Source organism: Urocampus carinirostris, chromosome 16, assembly GCF_059441175.1.
Source record: "Urocampus carinirostris isolate Australia breed hairy pipefish chromosome 16, RoL_Ucar_1.0, whole genome shotgun sequence".
NCBI lineage: Eukaryota > Metazoa > Chordata > Actinopteri > Syngnathiformes > Syngnathidae > Urocampus > Urocampus carinirostris.
The window spans coordinates 32,228,422-32,245,928 of record NC_142364.1 but is presented as its reverse complement, the minus strand read 5'-3'; the positions used below and the strand labels follow the sequence as shown (position 1 = coordinate 32,245,928).

The following is a 17,507-nucleotide window of genomic DNA, read 5'->3' as shown; positions in this document are numbered from 1 at the left end:
GAACCTCTTAGGTCCCAAAAAGACCGCTCTATCCCCTGAGCTACTGCCACCCCAATGAGAGTGAATTAGTTTATTTTTATGAATGGTTAAGCCTGCGGCTTAAAATGAAGTGCGGCTTGTAAATAGACAAAATTATACAAAATTAAATTTTGTTCTTGAATTTCAGCATGCCGCTTTTAGACAGGTGCACTCTATAGGCCAGAACTTACAGTAATATCTATTTCCAATATTAATTACCTTTAAAACACACATTTTTTTTGTTTTCTCTTTCAACATTTTTACAACTCACCAAGGAATGTAAATCTTGCAAAAAAGGAGGCTGATCGGAAGCACAGCAATGGCAGCAGTAGAACAATGAGGAATAAAGGAACGGTGTTGGTTTTGCTCCACCAGCGCTCAAAGGAGTTGACGTCAGATGTTTCATTTGTACTTATGGAGTGATACAAAGAACTGAAAGTCTGGTTGCCTCCAGCGTCAGTGTTTGGATACGGACAAATTACTGGGGGGAGAAATAGAAGCAAAACATCTTGAATAACTTGTATGTAGAGGGGCCACTGTACAAGAGCAAATTGAGCTAAAATGAAATTGAGAATTTAATAATCATAATACAATTAAATACATTTATTTTATGACTTACGTCTGTCTGTGCCATTAGTTCCAAACTCTGAATCGGACACGTTAACATTATGAGCATAGTCTGTAAACAGGATAGAAATGCATAGTTTAAAGCAAAAACCCTCAATATAGGATTAAAGAAGCAAGCACGGGTTGAAAAAGAAAACTGCCGAGAGGTAAAATCTTAATTCCAAGCCCAAGTCAGAAATGAAATTGCCATTCATTACGTTCACGTCAGGCCGGACTTTCAGGTCAGACTTCCTTTCGCAAGAACTATGCATCTCAGCAGTGCGGTGTTGATGATGTTTGCATATGTCATTATATAGACAACGATCACTTTATTGTTTTAATCTTGACAATCAATATACAGTACAACATTAGACAGATTACGATCGCGACACACGTTCTGTCAGAAGCATAGAGCGCGTTTACGTGATAGGAAGTCAGATTTTGCAGGCGAGTCGAATTTAGGCACATCTCTTACGGCTGCTAGGTTTCTATGATCTTCCGTGTGTAGCGTAGAAATCAACACACCATAGCGGACAAATACATGGAAAGCATTCAGTGGTGGGAAAGTGAGGTTTTTGATTTAATTAATGTTTGAGGGGACAACTCTGTTCAGCCTCCAGTTTCACAATAACTTTCACATTTCTACATACACTACAACGGGGCAGCACGGCGATGCAGTGGTTAGCGCGTGCGTGGCACAGGTCTGAGGTCATGAGATTGAACCTCCTGTGTGGAGTTTGCATTTTCTCCCCGTGCTTGCGTAAATTTCCTCCGGGCACGCCGGTTTCGTCCCACATTCCAAAAACATGCATGTTAGGTTAGTTGGTCGGTCCAAATTGTCCCCCGGTGAGAATGAGCGAGCGAATTGTCTGTCCCTGTGTGCCCTGCCCACTGCCCGAAGATAGCCGAGATGGGCTCCAACACTCCCAGGACCCTACTGAGGATAAGTGGTGCAGATAATGTTCACCGTTCTTTCATGATTACTTCCGCCAACAATTTATTGTGTGTCATGTGTCCTCGTATACACAAGCAGGAAGCTTATGGCGTCGCAAACAAGTCACATTCAATTGGAAATTTGGATGATATCACCAAACACCGGATTTCATCCCAAAATGTTAAAAGTCTTAGGTATGACTCGGCCAAGGCTCGAACCTGTGAACTCCCAGTCTCGGGGTGGGCATCCAACCTTACGCCCGCCAATTTACATCACACCCAGGGCGCACCACATGATAGGGCGCACTGCACGATTTGAAGAAAATCCGAGACTTTTATGGCCGTGGAAATAAATTAATTGGTCGGGCTCAGGCTGGACTTTAACACCTGTGGGCCTGGGTCAGGCTGGATTTTTTTAGGCCTGATCTTACCTCTACTCCGCACACACAGAAATCTAAAAAATATAAATGTTTATACAGCCCTGTTTAGCTCATATTTCATTACAGAAGACATACTTTAATTTGTTATCATAAATTCCTCCTGAGTTCTCAAAAGAAAAATTAAATTTTGGGTTTGCGTCTGTCTCAGTCCTGCAAATAAAGTTCATTTGTCAGGGCTCGGGCTGGGTTTTTTAGGCCCGATCTTAAATTGCCTTCATAATCTCTCATTTGTATTACTGTGCAAACTAATTCTAAATGAAGGTGAAATCTTATGGGAAAACGATAATTCTGTTTCGAAATGAGTGCTGTTGTCTTACTGTAGATAAACTGCCCAGTATTGTAGAGGAAGTTGGACATGAGGACCCAATAAATCACCATGGCTCCGATGAGAGACACCATTGAAAATGCGAGGCTGGACCACTGACCGAACTTGCCAAAATAGTATCGACAAACATCAGGAAATTCCCAGTCAGATGTGTCCACATAAGCTAAAAAACACACACATACAAAGACAGAGAGGTGACAAATGCCTTGTGCTGCCATCACAGAGTAATTAATTGGCTTGGCAATAAGCTTAAATATGGTAAACAAAAGCCACTTTTCCTTAATGACATTAAGAAGGAATGAGAAATCCATACGAAGCAGACTTTTGCAAAAAAACGGACTCCATTACCAAAGCACTTCATTTCTATGCAAGTGCTCGCCATGTAAATTTTGGCTACCTTTGAATTTAACAAGGCTTCTGCATTTTTATTTTCTCATCCTTCAATAATAATGACTTTAGCACTTATCCAGCGCAGTAGAGGCAATGATTGACCTAGAGAGACTCGATGCTCAAGCTCACTACTAAGAGAGAAAAGGTCAGCTTGACAATAGGGCTGCAATGATTGATTGATGTTGTGAATAAATATTGAAAATACAAATAGTCAACAATGGATTTCATTGTCGATTATAGTCGCCAGAAATGTTTTTCCAACTGTGTGAGGCATCTCTACATTAAGAAATCTACGCTGAGATTTGCTCATGCGCAACAGCGCCTCTTTTTAGAGCGGTAACTTACAGAAAAGGCGGCATCAACATCAACTACGCATACCAGAACTTCTTAAGTTGCAGTCCAAAGAACAAACATCAGTTGTTAAAACTGTAGTAGTTAAGTGCCATAATAGTTAAGTACTTATGTTACTTAGTTTGCGGTTTACCAAAATTGACATTTCTTTTTAATTTACTGTTGTTCTTCTGCTAATGCGTCGGGTCTTGGTTTACAGGGATAAAAATGTTTACCTGATTTTGACGTAGTTATTTGCCTGTTCCTAGACAACGGACAAAGGTTTATTTATGCATATATGTCTATACTAATGGTGCCCAATTGGTTTTAGATAAGTTTTTTTTGATTTTGTACAATTCCAGAGTAAATTCAATAAATGTACAATTTTTTCTTGTGTTCATTAAGACCAAATGTGGAAAGAAGAGGTCATAGGTGCAGCACACCGTGCTCCTGCTCAAAGCACTGAGTTGCCGCATCGGTAAGAGAATTGTGTATTTGTGTTTTGAAGAAAAGATTATGCCACATGGTTTTATTCTACTTATGTTTTGGCATTGTTTTCCAACTGCTACTGCTAGCCATGTTATTAGTTTCATGCTTCTCGATTAATGGGACTCAAAGTTTTTACTCGGCTGGTAGAATTACAATTGTCTTTATTGTCATTGATATGAAAGTTGTGAAGCATTGTATGGAACAAGATTAGACTTGGCTCTGGGAAAAGTTGTTTGCGTTTTGGAAGAAAATATTCTAGTACTTTATTCAGAGTCGATTTTTTTGTCTTCATGGTTGTTGTACACAAAGCTAAACTATTCAAGCTAATTGTTACTTTACACTGCTTATAAAGGAATTTCACGAGGCACCCTCGCCAGTTTGCTCTTAATATTGTTTTTTTGTGAAATGAAGAGACAAATTGGGAGCTTCACGCATTTTTTTTCACCATCAAAACACATTGCGAGTTTTGATCGCTTTGGGTGCTTGTAGCAGCTAGACCTGAGACAAACATAGCGGCGACTTCTTGACTGGGATTCCACAAACTTAAAAAAAATACAAATTGATTTTTTATGAAAATGTAGAAGGTTGCGTTACTTACGTATTGCCTTTGGTGATTTGAGGACGATATAACAACAATACAGCATAAGTAAGCCTGTGAAGATAAGGATGAAGATCCCAAGGGTGAAACCAGCCTAAAATAGAAAAACATAACCGTTTTTATATTGACATTCATTTACAGAGATAAAATATACTATTTGAATACTTAAATTAATGTTCAACCTGTTTTATTCCCCAAGGTATGCTGAGTATGGATGTGCCCATCATTGTGTTCCATATTGCAAATCTAGAAGAATTAACACAGTGCGCGGTAAGCCTGGGAAAAAACTTTGATATATAATCAAAGATTTTGATAAACCTTACATGGTGATGATACTGGGATTTTTTGTTACATAGTCTTTGCCAGACACCTTAAAAGCTGTCCCCAATGGGCTGTAGATGTAGATCTCTTCTGCCCGAGGGATCACGTGGTTCGGTGGACTCTGGAGAACAAAGGGGGGTTTGAGGAGATGTCGAAAAAAAAATCTTAAAGTCAAAATAAAAAAAATAAAAAAAAGAATGATGACTGACTGCGTAAAATGGCAAACATGTCTTTGTTCATTAGACACGTGAAGCAAAGGGAGAATGTATTGATACGAGTCTGCATTTTGATTAGCTAGCTAAATTATGGTTTGGCCCCTGGCATCACGTACACACTACAGACCATAATTTTCAACAAATTCAAGGGGCACAGAGAAGCAGACAATCCATATGCACACTTATTTATACATAGGAAAATGTTGACTCACCAATCAACCTACATGCATATTTTTTAGAATGGGGAGGAAGCCAGAGAAAACCGATGCAGGCACAGGGAAGAAAATGCATTTTGGATACATTTTTCAAATGTTTTTTTTTTTAGATCTTTTGTAAAGAAAAATCAAAGATATTTGAAAACAGTAGACATTTTTTGTAGATCTTTTCTTGTGAAAAACATAATGCAACACAACCTCACAGAAACCCAAGCTCTGGCAGCCCCAAGTAAATTGAGTTTGAGACCCCTGCTGGACAATAATGTACAGTGTAAATGAAGTCTCATCTCATCTCATTAGCCGTACCGCTTATCCTCAGTAGGGTCGCGGGGGGCTGGAGCCCATCCCAGCAATCATCGGGCAGTGGGCAGGGTACACCCTGAACTGGTTGCCAGCCAATCGCAGGGCACACAGGGACAGACAACTCATTTGCTCATTCACACCTAGGGACAATTTGGACCGGCCAATTCACCTGAAATGCATGTCTTTGGAATGTGGGAGGAAACCGGAGTGCCCGGAGGAAACCCACGCAAGTGACTAACCTTATTCAGAACGAATAGAGGTCTTGAGTTTGAAGAAGCTTAAACAAATGTGCCTGTTTCTCGCATGTATTTTGTACATGCCATTATTTTCTAATTCTGGAATGGAAGCACCGTGTTTAGAGATGAGAAAAACCTACCAGCAGCCTGTCAGAAGAGCCAGTCAATTTGCTGTAGTAGTGCACTCTACTGTTGAGGATGGCAGCCTCGGCTGACACACGCTCCTGAGGTTCATCATCGACAATGTTTCTAGGCTCCACATAGAAAGGCCTAGAAATATCGGACAAATAAGTGTTCAAGCTTTTTTAGTTTTGTTTTTTTAAATGTGGCTAGCAAATTCCCTTAATTGAATACATTTAGAGTGGTGACTATCAAATAATTTGCAATGTTGTATAACATTGTAGGTATAAAAAAAACAACATAAAAAGACTATAAAATTTTAAGTGTGTTTTTTAATGAGCTTTGTTTGTTAAACCAAAATCAGGGATCAGAATGGAGATTTTCATTTTCAGCTGAAATAGCCAGGGTCCAGGAATAAAGCACCTTATACCAATTTTTGAGTAATTGGTCTATTACAGACAGAGGGGCAACAAACTTACAGTAGCAAATTTTCCAACTGATTTAGCGGTGTTGGCTGCATCAGCTGTGCTGCTATTAGCGTTTTTTAAAAATGTTTTTGATAAGGATACCAGTTACCAGTATCCATGCCAATACGAGCCTTTTTTTAGTAATGTTATTTGATACAACAATCGTAGGCAACGCTTTGGAGGCGGGGCCACATTGGGTAAAAATATTTGGCCAAGGGCCCGATCCTAACGAATTATCCAATTTTTTCATTAGGGAATAAATATACATATGAAATATTTATGTGATATGTCTATCTAATAATATTAGGCTCATCACATTGATTTTAAAGCACTAACACTTAAGGCAAAATAATATATTAGCAATAACTATGTTATCTAGTTTTCCATAGCAAAACGTCCCCGGTTCAAGACCAGGTGGAAACATGTTGGCCAGAAGAGGAATACGCGCCACCAGACTACTTGCCCAAAACACACCACATGAAATGGTGCCCCTACTGTTCTAGTGGTTAAGGGATCCAACCAGCTTACCAACCAAGTATTACTTATATTTTATTTATTTTAGTATTTTTGTAGTATTTCTGCAGTCGTATTTTAATGGTACTTTTGTAGTATTTCCATAGTGGAATTTTTGCAGTATTTATGTAGTATTTCCATAGTAGAAAATATAGTATATCTGTAGTCGTTTTGTAATATTACTGTAGTTCTATTTTGTAGAATTTCTGCCATATTATTACTGCTGTAGTATTTTTGTATTAAAGTATTCCGTAGTGATATTTATGTAGTATTTATGAGTATTGATTCCATAGTAGATTATTTTTAGTATAACTGTAGTATTTTCGTAATACTACTGCAGTAATGTTTTGGTGGTATTTCTGTAGTATTTACATAGTCGTATTATTGTAGTTTTTATTTAGTATTTTTAAATTATTACTGAAATTGTATTTTAGTAAAACTTTTGTGGTAATATTCTTGCAGTATTATTTTAGTATTATAGTATTATTGTAGTAGTATTTTTGTCAAGTTTCTATACTATTATTTTCTTTTCAGAATCAAAGCACACAAAAAAATAAGGTCCCTGTTTTTAAGCACTAAATTTGATTTTTAGTTTTATAGCAATTTAATAGTATTTTTGGTAGTATTTCTGTAGTAATATTTTTGATGTAGACAAGCAAAGGGACGATGGATCAAAAAACTGTTTTTCATTAGTAGTACATAATGTACTTTGTATATATATTTTGACTTTTTCTGTTTGGGGGGCATGTTGCCCGCGGACTCAACCATGTGATACAGGTATTAGCTTCCTTCAGGTTTCCGTTTATCAATGAGGAACCTAAAATTAAACAAATTGTATTTTAACATGAATTAAACGCAATATGAAAGGGAAATATAAACGCATATAGTATAAACACACATTTTTCAAATATGCGTAGTCAAGTAATTTGTGTTCATTTTACATAACATAAAGCTAACCTACAGGCAGCTGACAGGTACCTGCCAACTTGTTAAAGGTATCCCTAAAACCAAAAACCTTGGCTGTGACACACCTGAGACAATGTATTAAAACATAAAAAGTAGAATTAGAATTGTCTTCTTTGTTATTGATAATAACAAATTACAATATGAAATTCTGGTACATTCATAAAATATTCACTTGATTAGAGTATGTATAATTTAGGAGTTTTACCGGATTGTTTACCATAAAATTGATCCAAGTTAAAAATTGAACATTTAATCATATTGAACACAACAAGAGTTTACTGCTGGAAGTGTGAATTTCCCTATGGGGATGAATGAAGTATCTATCCATCTATCTTTTTTTAATGCCCAATAATGTATGGCACATGAATGTGAAATGCTTTATAAGTTAGTCAGACGCTGTGAAATTCCTAAATAGATTAAAACCTTTAATACCGTCTTCTAATACAGTTGCGATTGATGAGGTATGTGAAGTAAATTCCTGGAAAACCGACGTGATGGAAACACCCGGTTTATTATTTAGCAGAAAACATAAGAAATGTCAGACATGCAGGGTCGTGAAATGGTAGACACTAACAATCCCTTGAGTTGCCTGGAGTCCATTATTTGACTGAAATGCATTGAGCTGGCTGAGTAAACATTTACCATTAGATTGTCTGTAGCAACGTCTGGGTAACATGAGGATTTCAGATATATTTTGTTGTGTCAGCATTGCTAGAATTGTATGTGACAAATAGAAATTAGACTGAGTGTGTACATGGGCTGGGTTAATAGTAGACCTCAGAAATTAGAGTACATTAAAGCCCATGATACTTCATTCATAGGTGCACTTTTTTTTTTAAATAGTTTATTGCGTTTGAGAGAGCCATACCTGATTTCAGTGTTCATTTTCGAAGGTAAAAAACGTATTTTTTCCTTTTAATTGTCATCAATAATATGAAAAACTGACATTTCAGAGGTTAATTTACAAGAATCTTCTCAATTTAGGGCACTGCAGAAGACCCATCAACCTTATTAAAACACTCTTCTCACCCCAGCCACAGCCTGTTGCCCTCTGGGAGGCGCTACAGGACCCTTATAACAAGGAGTAGCTCAGAGACAGTTTCTTCCCCATGGCAATGACCACCCTAAATAGGCACACAAAACTGAAAAATATAGTACAACTTGGACTTATGTATGTTATTGCACTCCTACCATTTTTCACCGCAATATTATTACAACTTGGGCCAGTCTCTAAGCACTATGTTGTAAATATTTATGCCTATTTTTCCTTGTCTTTTTATATCTTTAAATTATTTATTACGTGTAAAACCTAAAATGCAGTTTCTAATCTTGTTGCATACAATTTTTCACTACGTTTTTATCAATGACAATTAAGATGTTCAATTCAATTTAACTTAAAAAATGCAGTCTCATGCAAATCAGTGAATAAGGAACAATTTGAAGTAAAATAGTACAATACTTGCATCTCACAGTTGCAAGAACTTTTGCTTTTTATCTTAAATACATTTAAAATTGAGCACCGTATTTCACGTACTATAAGGCGCAACAAATTTCAAGGCGCACACCACAAATATAGTGGTTAGTATTTGGTCGTATATATTTTCATACATAAGCCGCACTGAACTATAAGACACATGGAATTAAAACAACAGTAAAAACCACCATATTCATTTGTGTATAACTGTTGCGCGTGTAACTGTTGCACGTTTCATACACTTACGGTACATATTAGAGCAATGATTGATCAATCTGACCAGAATAGCAAAACATTGTATGCAAATGGAATCAAACCAGAGTCGCGGTGGCGAGAAAGCCGATACCTAACCACTAGACAACTAGTGATGCAGACGACATATAAAAAGGCATTTGATTAATCTCATTATCACACTATTTTTACTCACTGTGCCAGAAAGGATTGTTAGAGAAAGATAAGAATTAAAAAGATATAAACACAAAAAATCACGACGAAGGAAAGAAGTCTTTGTGGTATCTGATGATGATTCGGACATTGTGTTTATTTATATCTTTCAGAACAAAATTTCTGTTTTCTCCATTCTCTAACAATCGTTTCTGGCACCATGAGCAAAAATAGTGTGATAATAAGAAAATCTAAAGCCTTTTCAAATGTCACTTGAACTACTGGTTGTCTGGCGGTTAAGTGTCGGCGCTTTCGTCACTGCACCCTATACAAAGTTTGGCGATTATAGTAAGCAATGTATATAAATCAATCAATCATTATACAAATTCACTAGTCCTGTATACCTTAAAACCTATTGTAATAATGCACACGTATAATTATATGGCAATCTTATTCACCGTATTCTGCGGTGTATATAAGGCACACTTTCAAATATCTGGACAATTTCTGGTTTTTAGGTGCGTCTTATATAGTACAGAAAATATGGTACTTATGTTCTTTCAGTTTAAAGTATTTTCAAAAATACTTCAACTTTTACTTTTAATTGTTACTCCTATCTTGTACTTCTTCGTGTTTAAGGACTATAGAGTGACAAAGCTTGCCGGTGTACGAAGCCTTTGACTTTAAATAAGCTATTGTCAAGTGCATGCGGCTCTGAGGAGTCAGCACTTCATTCTTAGAATGTTCATGATATCCTCAAAAACAATCAAGTGCCAACTAACTGCATCGAAAGTATTACCCAACAATCAGTTGTTTGTCAGAAGCCAAAGATAAATCAGTGGCCTTTTAATCAATTTTGCTCTGCTTGACTTTCAGCTTTGACATAGACAGTCAAATGTTTAGAAGTGGCTTCTACTCATGGTGGTTATTGTGGCTTTAGCCACATTTTGGTGTTCTTTTTGGCCGACTCTCTCCTAAATACAAAACTCTTTTTATCTCATACACATCAGCTTCATACAAAAGCATTAAGTATTCCAGTTTACACATTAGGGGCAATGTTCCCTCTAATTTTACACGGGTCTGAGCGTTCACACAAAGTTGGTGAGCAACGCTTGAAACAATAGTGAGCCACCATAATCCCAAGTGTGGCAAGATAATTAATTATCAAACATGTCCAAAACTTGACATCAAGTTACATTTTGCTGAGTTTCCGGCAATGCAAAATTATTTTTCTCTTTTGAATGAATTGACTCATGTACTATTGCAAAGGTTGTACGGCCTACAAATGTCGTTTGTTCTTGCAATTCTTTCACAAGATATCCATTTCTTTTTATTTCCTGATATATTTTGTTGCATAATATTAACATTTTTGGGGGCTTATTTAGTCGGTTGTAAGATACAGAACTGTACTTAATCACATTTTTTAGTGGAAGTACAATGTTGGCAACAAGATACACTTGATAAAATTGGAAATTATCTTAATGCAACACAAACCTTTTATTCTTTTTTCGGTGTTTTTTTTTCTACTTTTTTTTCAAATTCCTTTAAAAAAAATCTCATTGTGTTTATTTTTTTCCGAGCTGCTACTTTTTTTGTTCTCTATTTACTTTTTTCCTACATTTCTTTCTTTTCTTTTTTTCTGGCTTTTTTCTAAATGTTTCCTTCTTTTTTCCTCTTCCTTTTGTTTCTTTTTTTCTCAGCTTTTCACTACTTTTTCATTTGGGTATTTTTTCCTTTTTTGTTCTATTCCCCCCTTCCTTTGAGTCATTTTGTGCATACTTTTACTTAATATTTGGTCATGTTGGGATTAAAGAAGCAAAAACAACCTGAAGAGCCGTTTAGGACCCTTTTTAGTGAGCCGAGCCAAAGAAGCCGGTTCTCTACATACTCTACTAACTTTACTCAACTTCGTTCGACTTCAAAATACCGCATTTAGGACACAATGTCAGGGGAACCCGTGTATTTTTACTTTCATGCACTGTAACTTTGACTTAAGTCGCTTCTTAATAAGTAATTTTGAGCCCTCGTTTTTGTGCGCTGGCTAGATTTTCTTGTGCGCTGAGAACGTGCGAGCAGTGCGCAATTGTGCGAGCAGTGCGCAGCTTAAAGGGAACACTGATTAGGGGTAATATTACCGATTTAAAAGCCTAAAGGCCGCATGTGGCCTAAGGTTTTAGTATGAGACCACCCCCTTACCTAAAATGCTTTTATAATCAAATTATCAATTTTTACCTTCGGTGCGCAACACCAGTTTGATTCTCACGGCACAGCGGATGAGCAATGACCATCTATAAACAGTTGTAATTCAATATTATGTCACATACTTGAAGATATGATAGTTCATAAATGTGTTTGAAAGTTGAACTGTGTAAGTGTTCAGTGGCGCAAATACAGCCTGCAGCTGACAACAGCAATTAATATCTGCCTGCTTTTCTTTACCCAATGTACTACTTCCTCAATGTTACACAATAGATTTTAAGTAAACCGCTGAGAAACGCACCCCCCAAAAAAACCTGCTGAGCATTTTGAAATGAATTACAGGACATTGGCTCCATGTGGTTTGTGAATTATGAGAAATTAGGCCCAAAAACTCAAATATCCCATCACAAAGTATAGTAAAAGAGTATACTAGAAGGCTGTAGCATTCAGGAACCTATGTACATATGGCTCGGAGATAAAAGTGACCATTGCAAGTTGTGTCTGCGACGATCCATATATGAATTATGCAAGGATTAGTTAAGAACAGGCAAAGCCAAAACTGCACTGAGATATAAATTGGTTCGGTCCAGTCTATAAAGGGCAAAGTTTTAACGATTTTACAGTCGCGGTGTCACACCAGCAGACCCAGTTTTGCCTGTACATCGCAGGGAAGGCCCTTACATGGAAGCTCATTAAACAATCTATGTTTACTTTTCAGACACTTTATGATAAAAACCCAGAGAAAAAAACATTAAACACTCCAAAGTGCTAGCTAAACACCCGGAGCAATTTGAATGGGTTAGCAGTAGAGATGGGTGGAGCTATACACACATAGTACAAACACTCCCTTCTCTTCCTCAAGATACGTCAGTATTCTCGTTTGTAGTAATATGTGACATTTTCACAAAATAACTTTGCTCGCATCTTGTTTTGAAACCACTATTTAGGACAAAAATGATGGTCAAAGTGAGCCTCAACACTTAAGTAACTGGCTTTTGTGCCCTTTTCCAAAATTACAGATTTCATTTTCAAATATCTTCTAGAATTTCTTTGGATCGTGGTGAAACCTTAAACGGTCATTTCATGGTAAAAAAAACTTTCAATATGGCAGATGTGAAGCAATTTTGGAAAAAGGTGAGGGCCAAAATTTATTCACAGCATTGTGAAAGACTACCAATTATTGTAAATGTTTGATTTTTGTTATCACTGCCATTGGTGGCCCAACTCGCCATTAGCTTCTGGGGCAATTACTTTGTCACATAGAGCCATTTATTTTTATTTTTTGTGCTTTAATAAATGAAATCAACATTTCAAAACTGCATTCTGTATTTCCTTGGGTTCTGTCTGTGTGATATTACATTTTATGATGGTCTGAAACCTTAGTGAGTGATAAATATGCAAAAAACTCTGAAATCGGGAAGGGGGCAAATACTTTATTACGGTACTGTATATACTGGACTGAACCTAACCTTAGTGCAATGTTTCTGCTTTGCATATGCTTCGATTGGAACATAACAGAGGATTTTAGCATCACCCTTTTTTTAAATCGCCGAGCCAAATATGTTCATGACAAGAAGCATATCTAGCTCTAATGTCATACATTCCCAACCCCTGCGTTAATTTTTCCTAGCTTACCTGAGTTGAACCTGTTATTTGCAAGAAAAGCTTTCTGTACGCCACCTTGGAGTCAACAGGTTCCACACTTGTTAAATAAACCCTTAGATGTAAAATTTTAATTTAACTACTGTAATTGTTTCTTTCCATATTGCATTCTGTAAAGTAGTATCAAATCATGCCACAGGACAATTGAATTATGCCTGGTTTATCAAGGTCCATTTCATATTCATTATACTTATTTCCATTGCACCATTTTTTCATTCCATATCTTCGTAACGTCTCTAAGCATTATGTTGTAAACTGTTTTGCCTACTTATCCTGACACTCTTATCTTATTTTGCTCTTTAAGGGAGTTGTAAGGAATTTGCAAATATGTTACTCTCTACCACCATTTCCTGGCTTAGAGTCATGATCGCAGCCTCAGTCAGCTCATTTATGATACACGTGTGCTCGAATAAACTATTTTCTATTTTGGGGGGTTTTAGGTTAGCGTTTGCACTCTACTAAAAGCAGGCCTTTTCTTACTTTTATAATATTATAATACACTGAAATAGATATAAAATAAAACTGCGGGGAAGAGGATGACATCACTCTCCAGCAGTCCCCTCATCCCCAATTCCTGAACCCTAATGTGTTCCTCCCCTAACAGCTCTAATGAAAGACAAAAACAGAAAGGAGAGAGGATTTGTTCTTCCAATGCTGGGCGGGACAGAAAATAATTGAGAAGCACTGCTTTAAGGACACCAACAACGATGCACTCCACCTATAAAATCTTTACCCTGGAGTGCCATGTCTAATCTTGAAGCATACTATGTTTCACCACATTGATATCAGTGACAATTAAGGCATTTCTATTATATTCAATATCATAAGGTTCACAAATATACCCACCCCCTAATTGTTCATCAATCAGCGATGAAAAAGTGCAGCACAGGTATAAAGATATATTGATAGATTGTGGTTGTGTGAATCATACCTTTTAGCTCTGGAGTCCAGCGAGTCGGTAGAGCCCCTGTGTGAAAAACTCTCTCCAGCTTGCTCTGAACTCAACAGAGGCTTGCTGTCATTCTCCATGATTTCTAGGACACTATGTCAGGCCCTAACAACTCCCATCACCTGACTGGAATGAAAGTGTCATAAAGTTAACGGCTAACTGTGATGCCATCGAATAACACCTTGGAATTTTGAAACAGTGTTTCCATAGTGTAAGGCAGATTTCTGCAGTATCTTATTTTATTCCTTTACACTTGAACTCTCACTAAAGATGAGATTGGAGTAGCTAGGACATAAAGAAGGAGAAATAGCAGGAGTCTGCAATCATCTGCATGATTGGTGAACTACTTCCTGGTTTGGCCCCACCAGAGTCTCATAAACTTATATTATTAATAAGAAATATTGAGAGATATACAGTATTTAACACTGCATAACATGCACTTGAGTACTATGCACACCCCTTATTTTTTTATTAGAAATAAGTTTAAACTCTAGTCTCACTCTTTCTTAGCTCAAACTTTGCTGCTGGATGCAACAAGAATCAAAACTGGGTCACAACGGGGAGAGCACCGCATTCTAACTACTGGACCATAAGATGTATGGATGACCTATGAAAAGGCAGTCAATTTGATCTTATCACACTATTTTTCGTCACGGTACCAAAGATGAATGTTAATTTTGTTGTGTGTTTCACATGTTACAATAACAATCAATTTGTCACTTACAATGCTTAGAATAGAAGAATGGAATAGAGGGGCACACGTTGATCATCGATCTAGCTTCTTCGTTTTGTCCGAAAAATGTTCCAAATCGATGCGCTTGAATTTAAAATGCACAACTTTTTCTACCGGGGGATCATTGTCCTGAACCGCTCTAGACTGTCCACCTGCCAGTGTATCACAAATTCTATTTGAAACGCTGGACTAAAATAACAACCTATCAAGTTATTACATTTTTTACTATGTTAGTACCAGGTTACCACTAAAAAAATCTTTTCACTAGAAAATCACAATGACCTAGCACTGGGGAGCTATTTTCAGTACAGGTCCGCATGCACCTCAGCTGTCCTTGGCCCCCTGGTGCCCATGGCCACCACGTTGGAGACTTCTGCTCTATAGTATTAGGTATCTATAGTGTAGGCCCCATTGGATTATAAAAAAATGGCAAAAGGGCAGGGAGGAAAAAAAAAAAAATAACATCTGATTTTTGGTGTAAAATCTGATACCGCACCAATACATGAAGAATAATATTAATGTAGGCTTATCAAATTTTTTTCATATTGACGCTCCCATTTCAACCAGACATATCTCACTTTTATTTATAATTTGAACATTCCATTCAGGCAAATATTTAAAAAAATGAAAACAATATGAAGATAATACTTTAAGAATGGCAGCGACAATATGCATATCTCAATTAACAAAGATAAAGATATTTACAAGTACATGTTACATTCCTTTTTGTGTGAACACTTAATAAAATTGGTTTTGGTGCCCTGAATGAAAGCAGAGATTTTGTGTCTCTTTTTAAAGCACTAAATTTGATGATATGCATTTAAAATTAAAAAAGAAAACAATACAGCTAGTTCAGAAGTTGTTTTTTTCATCAAATTTGATCAATATCTTTATAAATCATATGAATACATGATAAAAACACCACGTAATGGAAAAAAAAATACTTTTCATTGTTTTTGCGACACGCAGGACCAGAGTGGCTCCAAATCCATACTGTCATTAGTGGTCCTTTTTTAACTTTTTGTGTATATTTTATTACATTTTTAACATTAGGCCGTATGAAAAAGTCTGACCGGGTGCATAAGAAACAAAAAATACGTATTTACTTAGTATGAACATTATTAATCCAACAATGGTGATTGTGTTTGTCTTTTGTAGTCAGCGTTCATCATCCATGGATCCTTATTTAAATTGTTTCAATTAAGAATGTTAACGCTCAGCTGTGTCGGGACGTTGTGAATTCTAGCTAATTATGAGCGTTGAACAACCATTCCACGACGTAGCAAGCCTTGAATCAAGGTAAACACTAGCAAAGTGAACATTCGATTTAGAAATAAAAAATACAATTTATTTTCCTACACGGAGACAATTAGTACTGTCCCAAATATATTATGTTTAAAAACTACACACTCAAAACTTACCAGTGTTTATGATAATGGAATACAGACTCGGCGTCTTCAGGTTGTCAGATTTGGGATCTCCAAACACAAATAAGCGTCCTCATAATACGTAAACAAACGTGTGGAGTGGCCTTCCATACACGGCGTTTGATTGTTATTCCTTCCTCCCTTCTCACATTAAAAAAGTCGTCCTTGCCTTCCTCTTCTGAAATAAAAACTATGTGTTGCACTACTGCCCCCTGCCGAATTAACCCGAATTTCTTTTCACTGCTCTTCCATGATTCCTCTTTATTTTTCCCTCCACAGTCAATTAAGTCATGTTTATTTATATAGCCCTTAACCATAAGGAGTCTCAAAGGGCTGCCAGACCACAGATTATTGCAAACTACTGGCTGTTATTACACCATCCCCTCATCTAAAACCTATATGAGGGCATGGAAAAACTAGAAACCTCAAAATGAGGAAAATGAAGAAACAATTGTGTATAGTATGCTATACTGTAGTGTGTTTCTTGGCGCTCCAGCTTCTAATGTGTTTAACCAATCAGATTGAAGCCTCTCTGTGTTGCCATGTGCATAGTATCTGCCCCACATCATTTTTTTCTTTAGTGCGGACTCATGTTACAAATTAATTAACAAACGGCTGTTTGCTATTCAATTGGACTCAACATTCTCCACTCCTTAAATGTGGAGTGCGTCGTTTGAAGTGTCCTTAAAAAGGTTATAGTTTTCTCCATTAAGTATGTGATAATAAGTGAAAAAAGACCTTATGCTTTATTTTCCACTGCACTTATCTGCTTTGTATCTTATTTTTAGCAAAGCTATTCGGAGCAGAAAAAATAGGTTGAATTAATTTGGGAGATGACTTCATGCGTTTGCCCGCTGTCTTTTTCTTCCTTTTTATATGTTAGTGAAGCATGAAAATGGTGAAAGTAGGAAAAGACCAGCTGTTATGCCGTACCCCTGCCAAAAATCCATGTCCATGTGTCACGGTTGCCCATTGCCCTCAATTGGCCCCGCCCCTTTTGCGCCAGCTGCGGCTCGTTGCCTGATTGGCTTCCCTCCTATTTAAGCTCAGTGCTCTTACTCACCCTTTGTCAGTCCATCAACGAACCTCTGCACCCGCCAGACGTGTGTTTTGTCTCTGTCTGGTATCCTGCTTGTGTATCGATCTCTTCCTTTTTGATATCTGTCTCTAGTGTCTGGTATCGATCCCGTCTGT

At 37.0% G+C, this 17,507-nt stretch overlaps 1 protein-coding gene across 1 annotated transcript in view; it reads right to left on the bottom strand.

Annotated features, from left to right (window-relative positions):
* The window catches only part of slc38a9 (solute carrier family 38 member 9), a 33,939-nt gene extending 17,437 nt beyond the window's left edge, over positions 1–16,502 (bottom strand). Inside the window, exons 1-9 of the mRNA XM_088319818.1 lie at positions 16,308–16,502; positions 14,136–14,279; positions 5,560–5,689; positions 4,453–4,571; positions 4,312–4,375; positions 4,130–4,223; positions 2,315–2,485; positions 638–697; positions 290–499 (exon numbers count right to left, since the gene is read on the bottom strand). Of these exons, the coding sequence (XP_088175944.1) occupies positions 290–499; positions 638–697; positions 2,315–2,485; positions 4,130–4,223; positions 4,312–4,375; positions 4,453–4,571; positions 5,560–5,689; positions 14,136–14,233 (946 nt within the window). The 5' untranslated portion in view covers positions 14,234–14,279; positions 16,308–16,502. The remainder of the gene's footprint in view (positions 1–289; positions 500–637; positions 698–2,314; positions 2,486–4,129; positions 4,224–4,311; positions 4,376–4,452; positions 4,572–5,559; positions 5,690–14,135; positions 14,280–16,307) is intronic.
* Between the last annotated feature and the right edge of the window lie 1,005 nt (positions 16,503–17,507).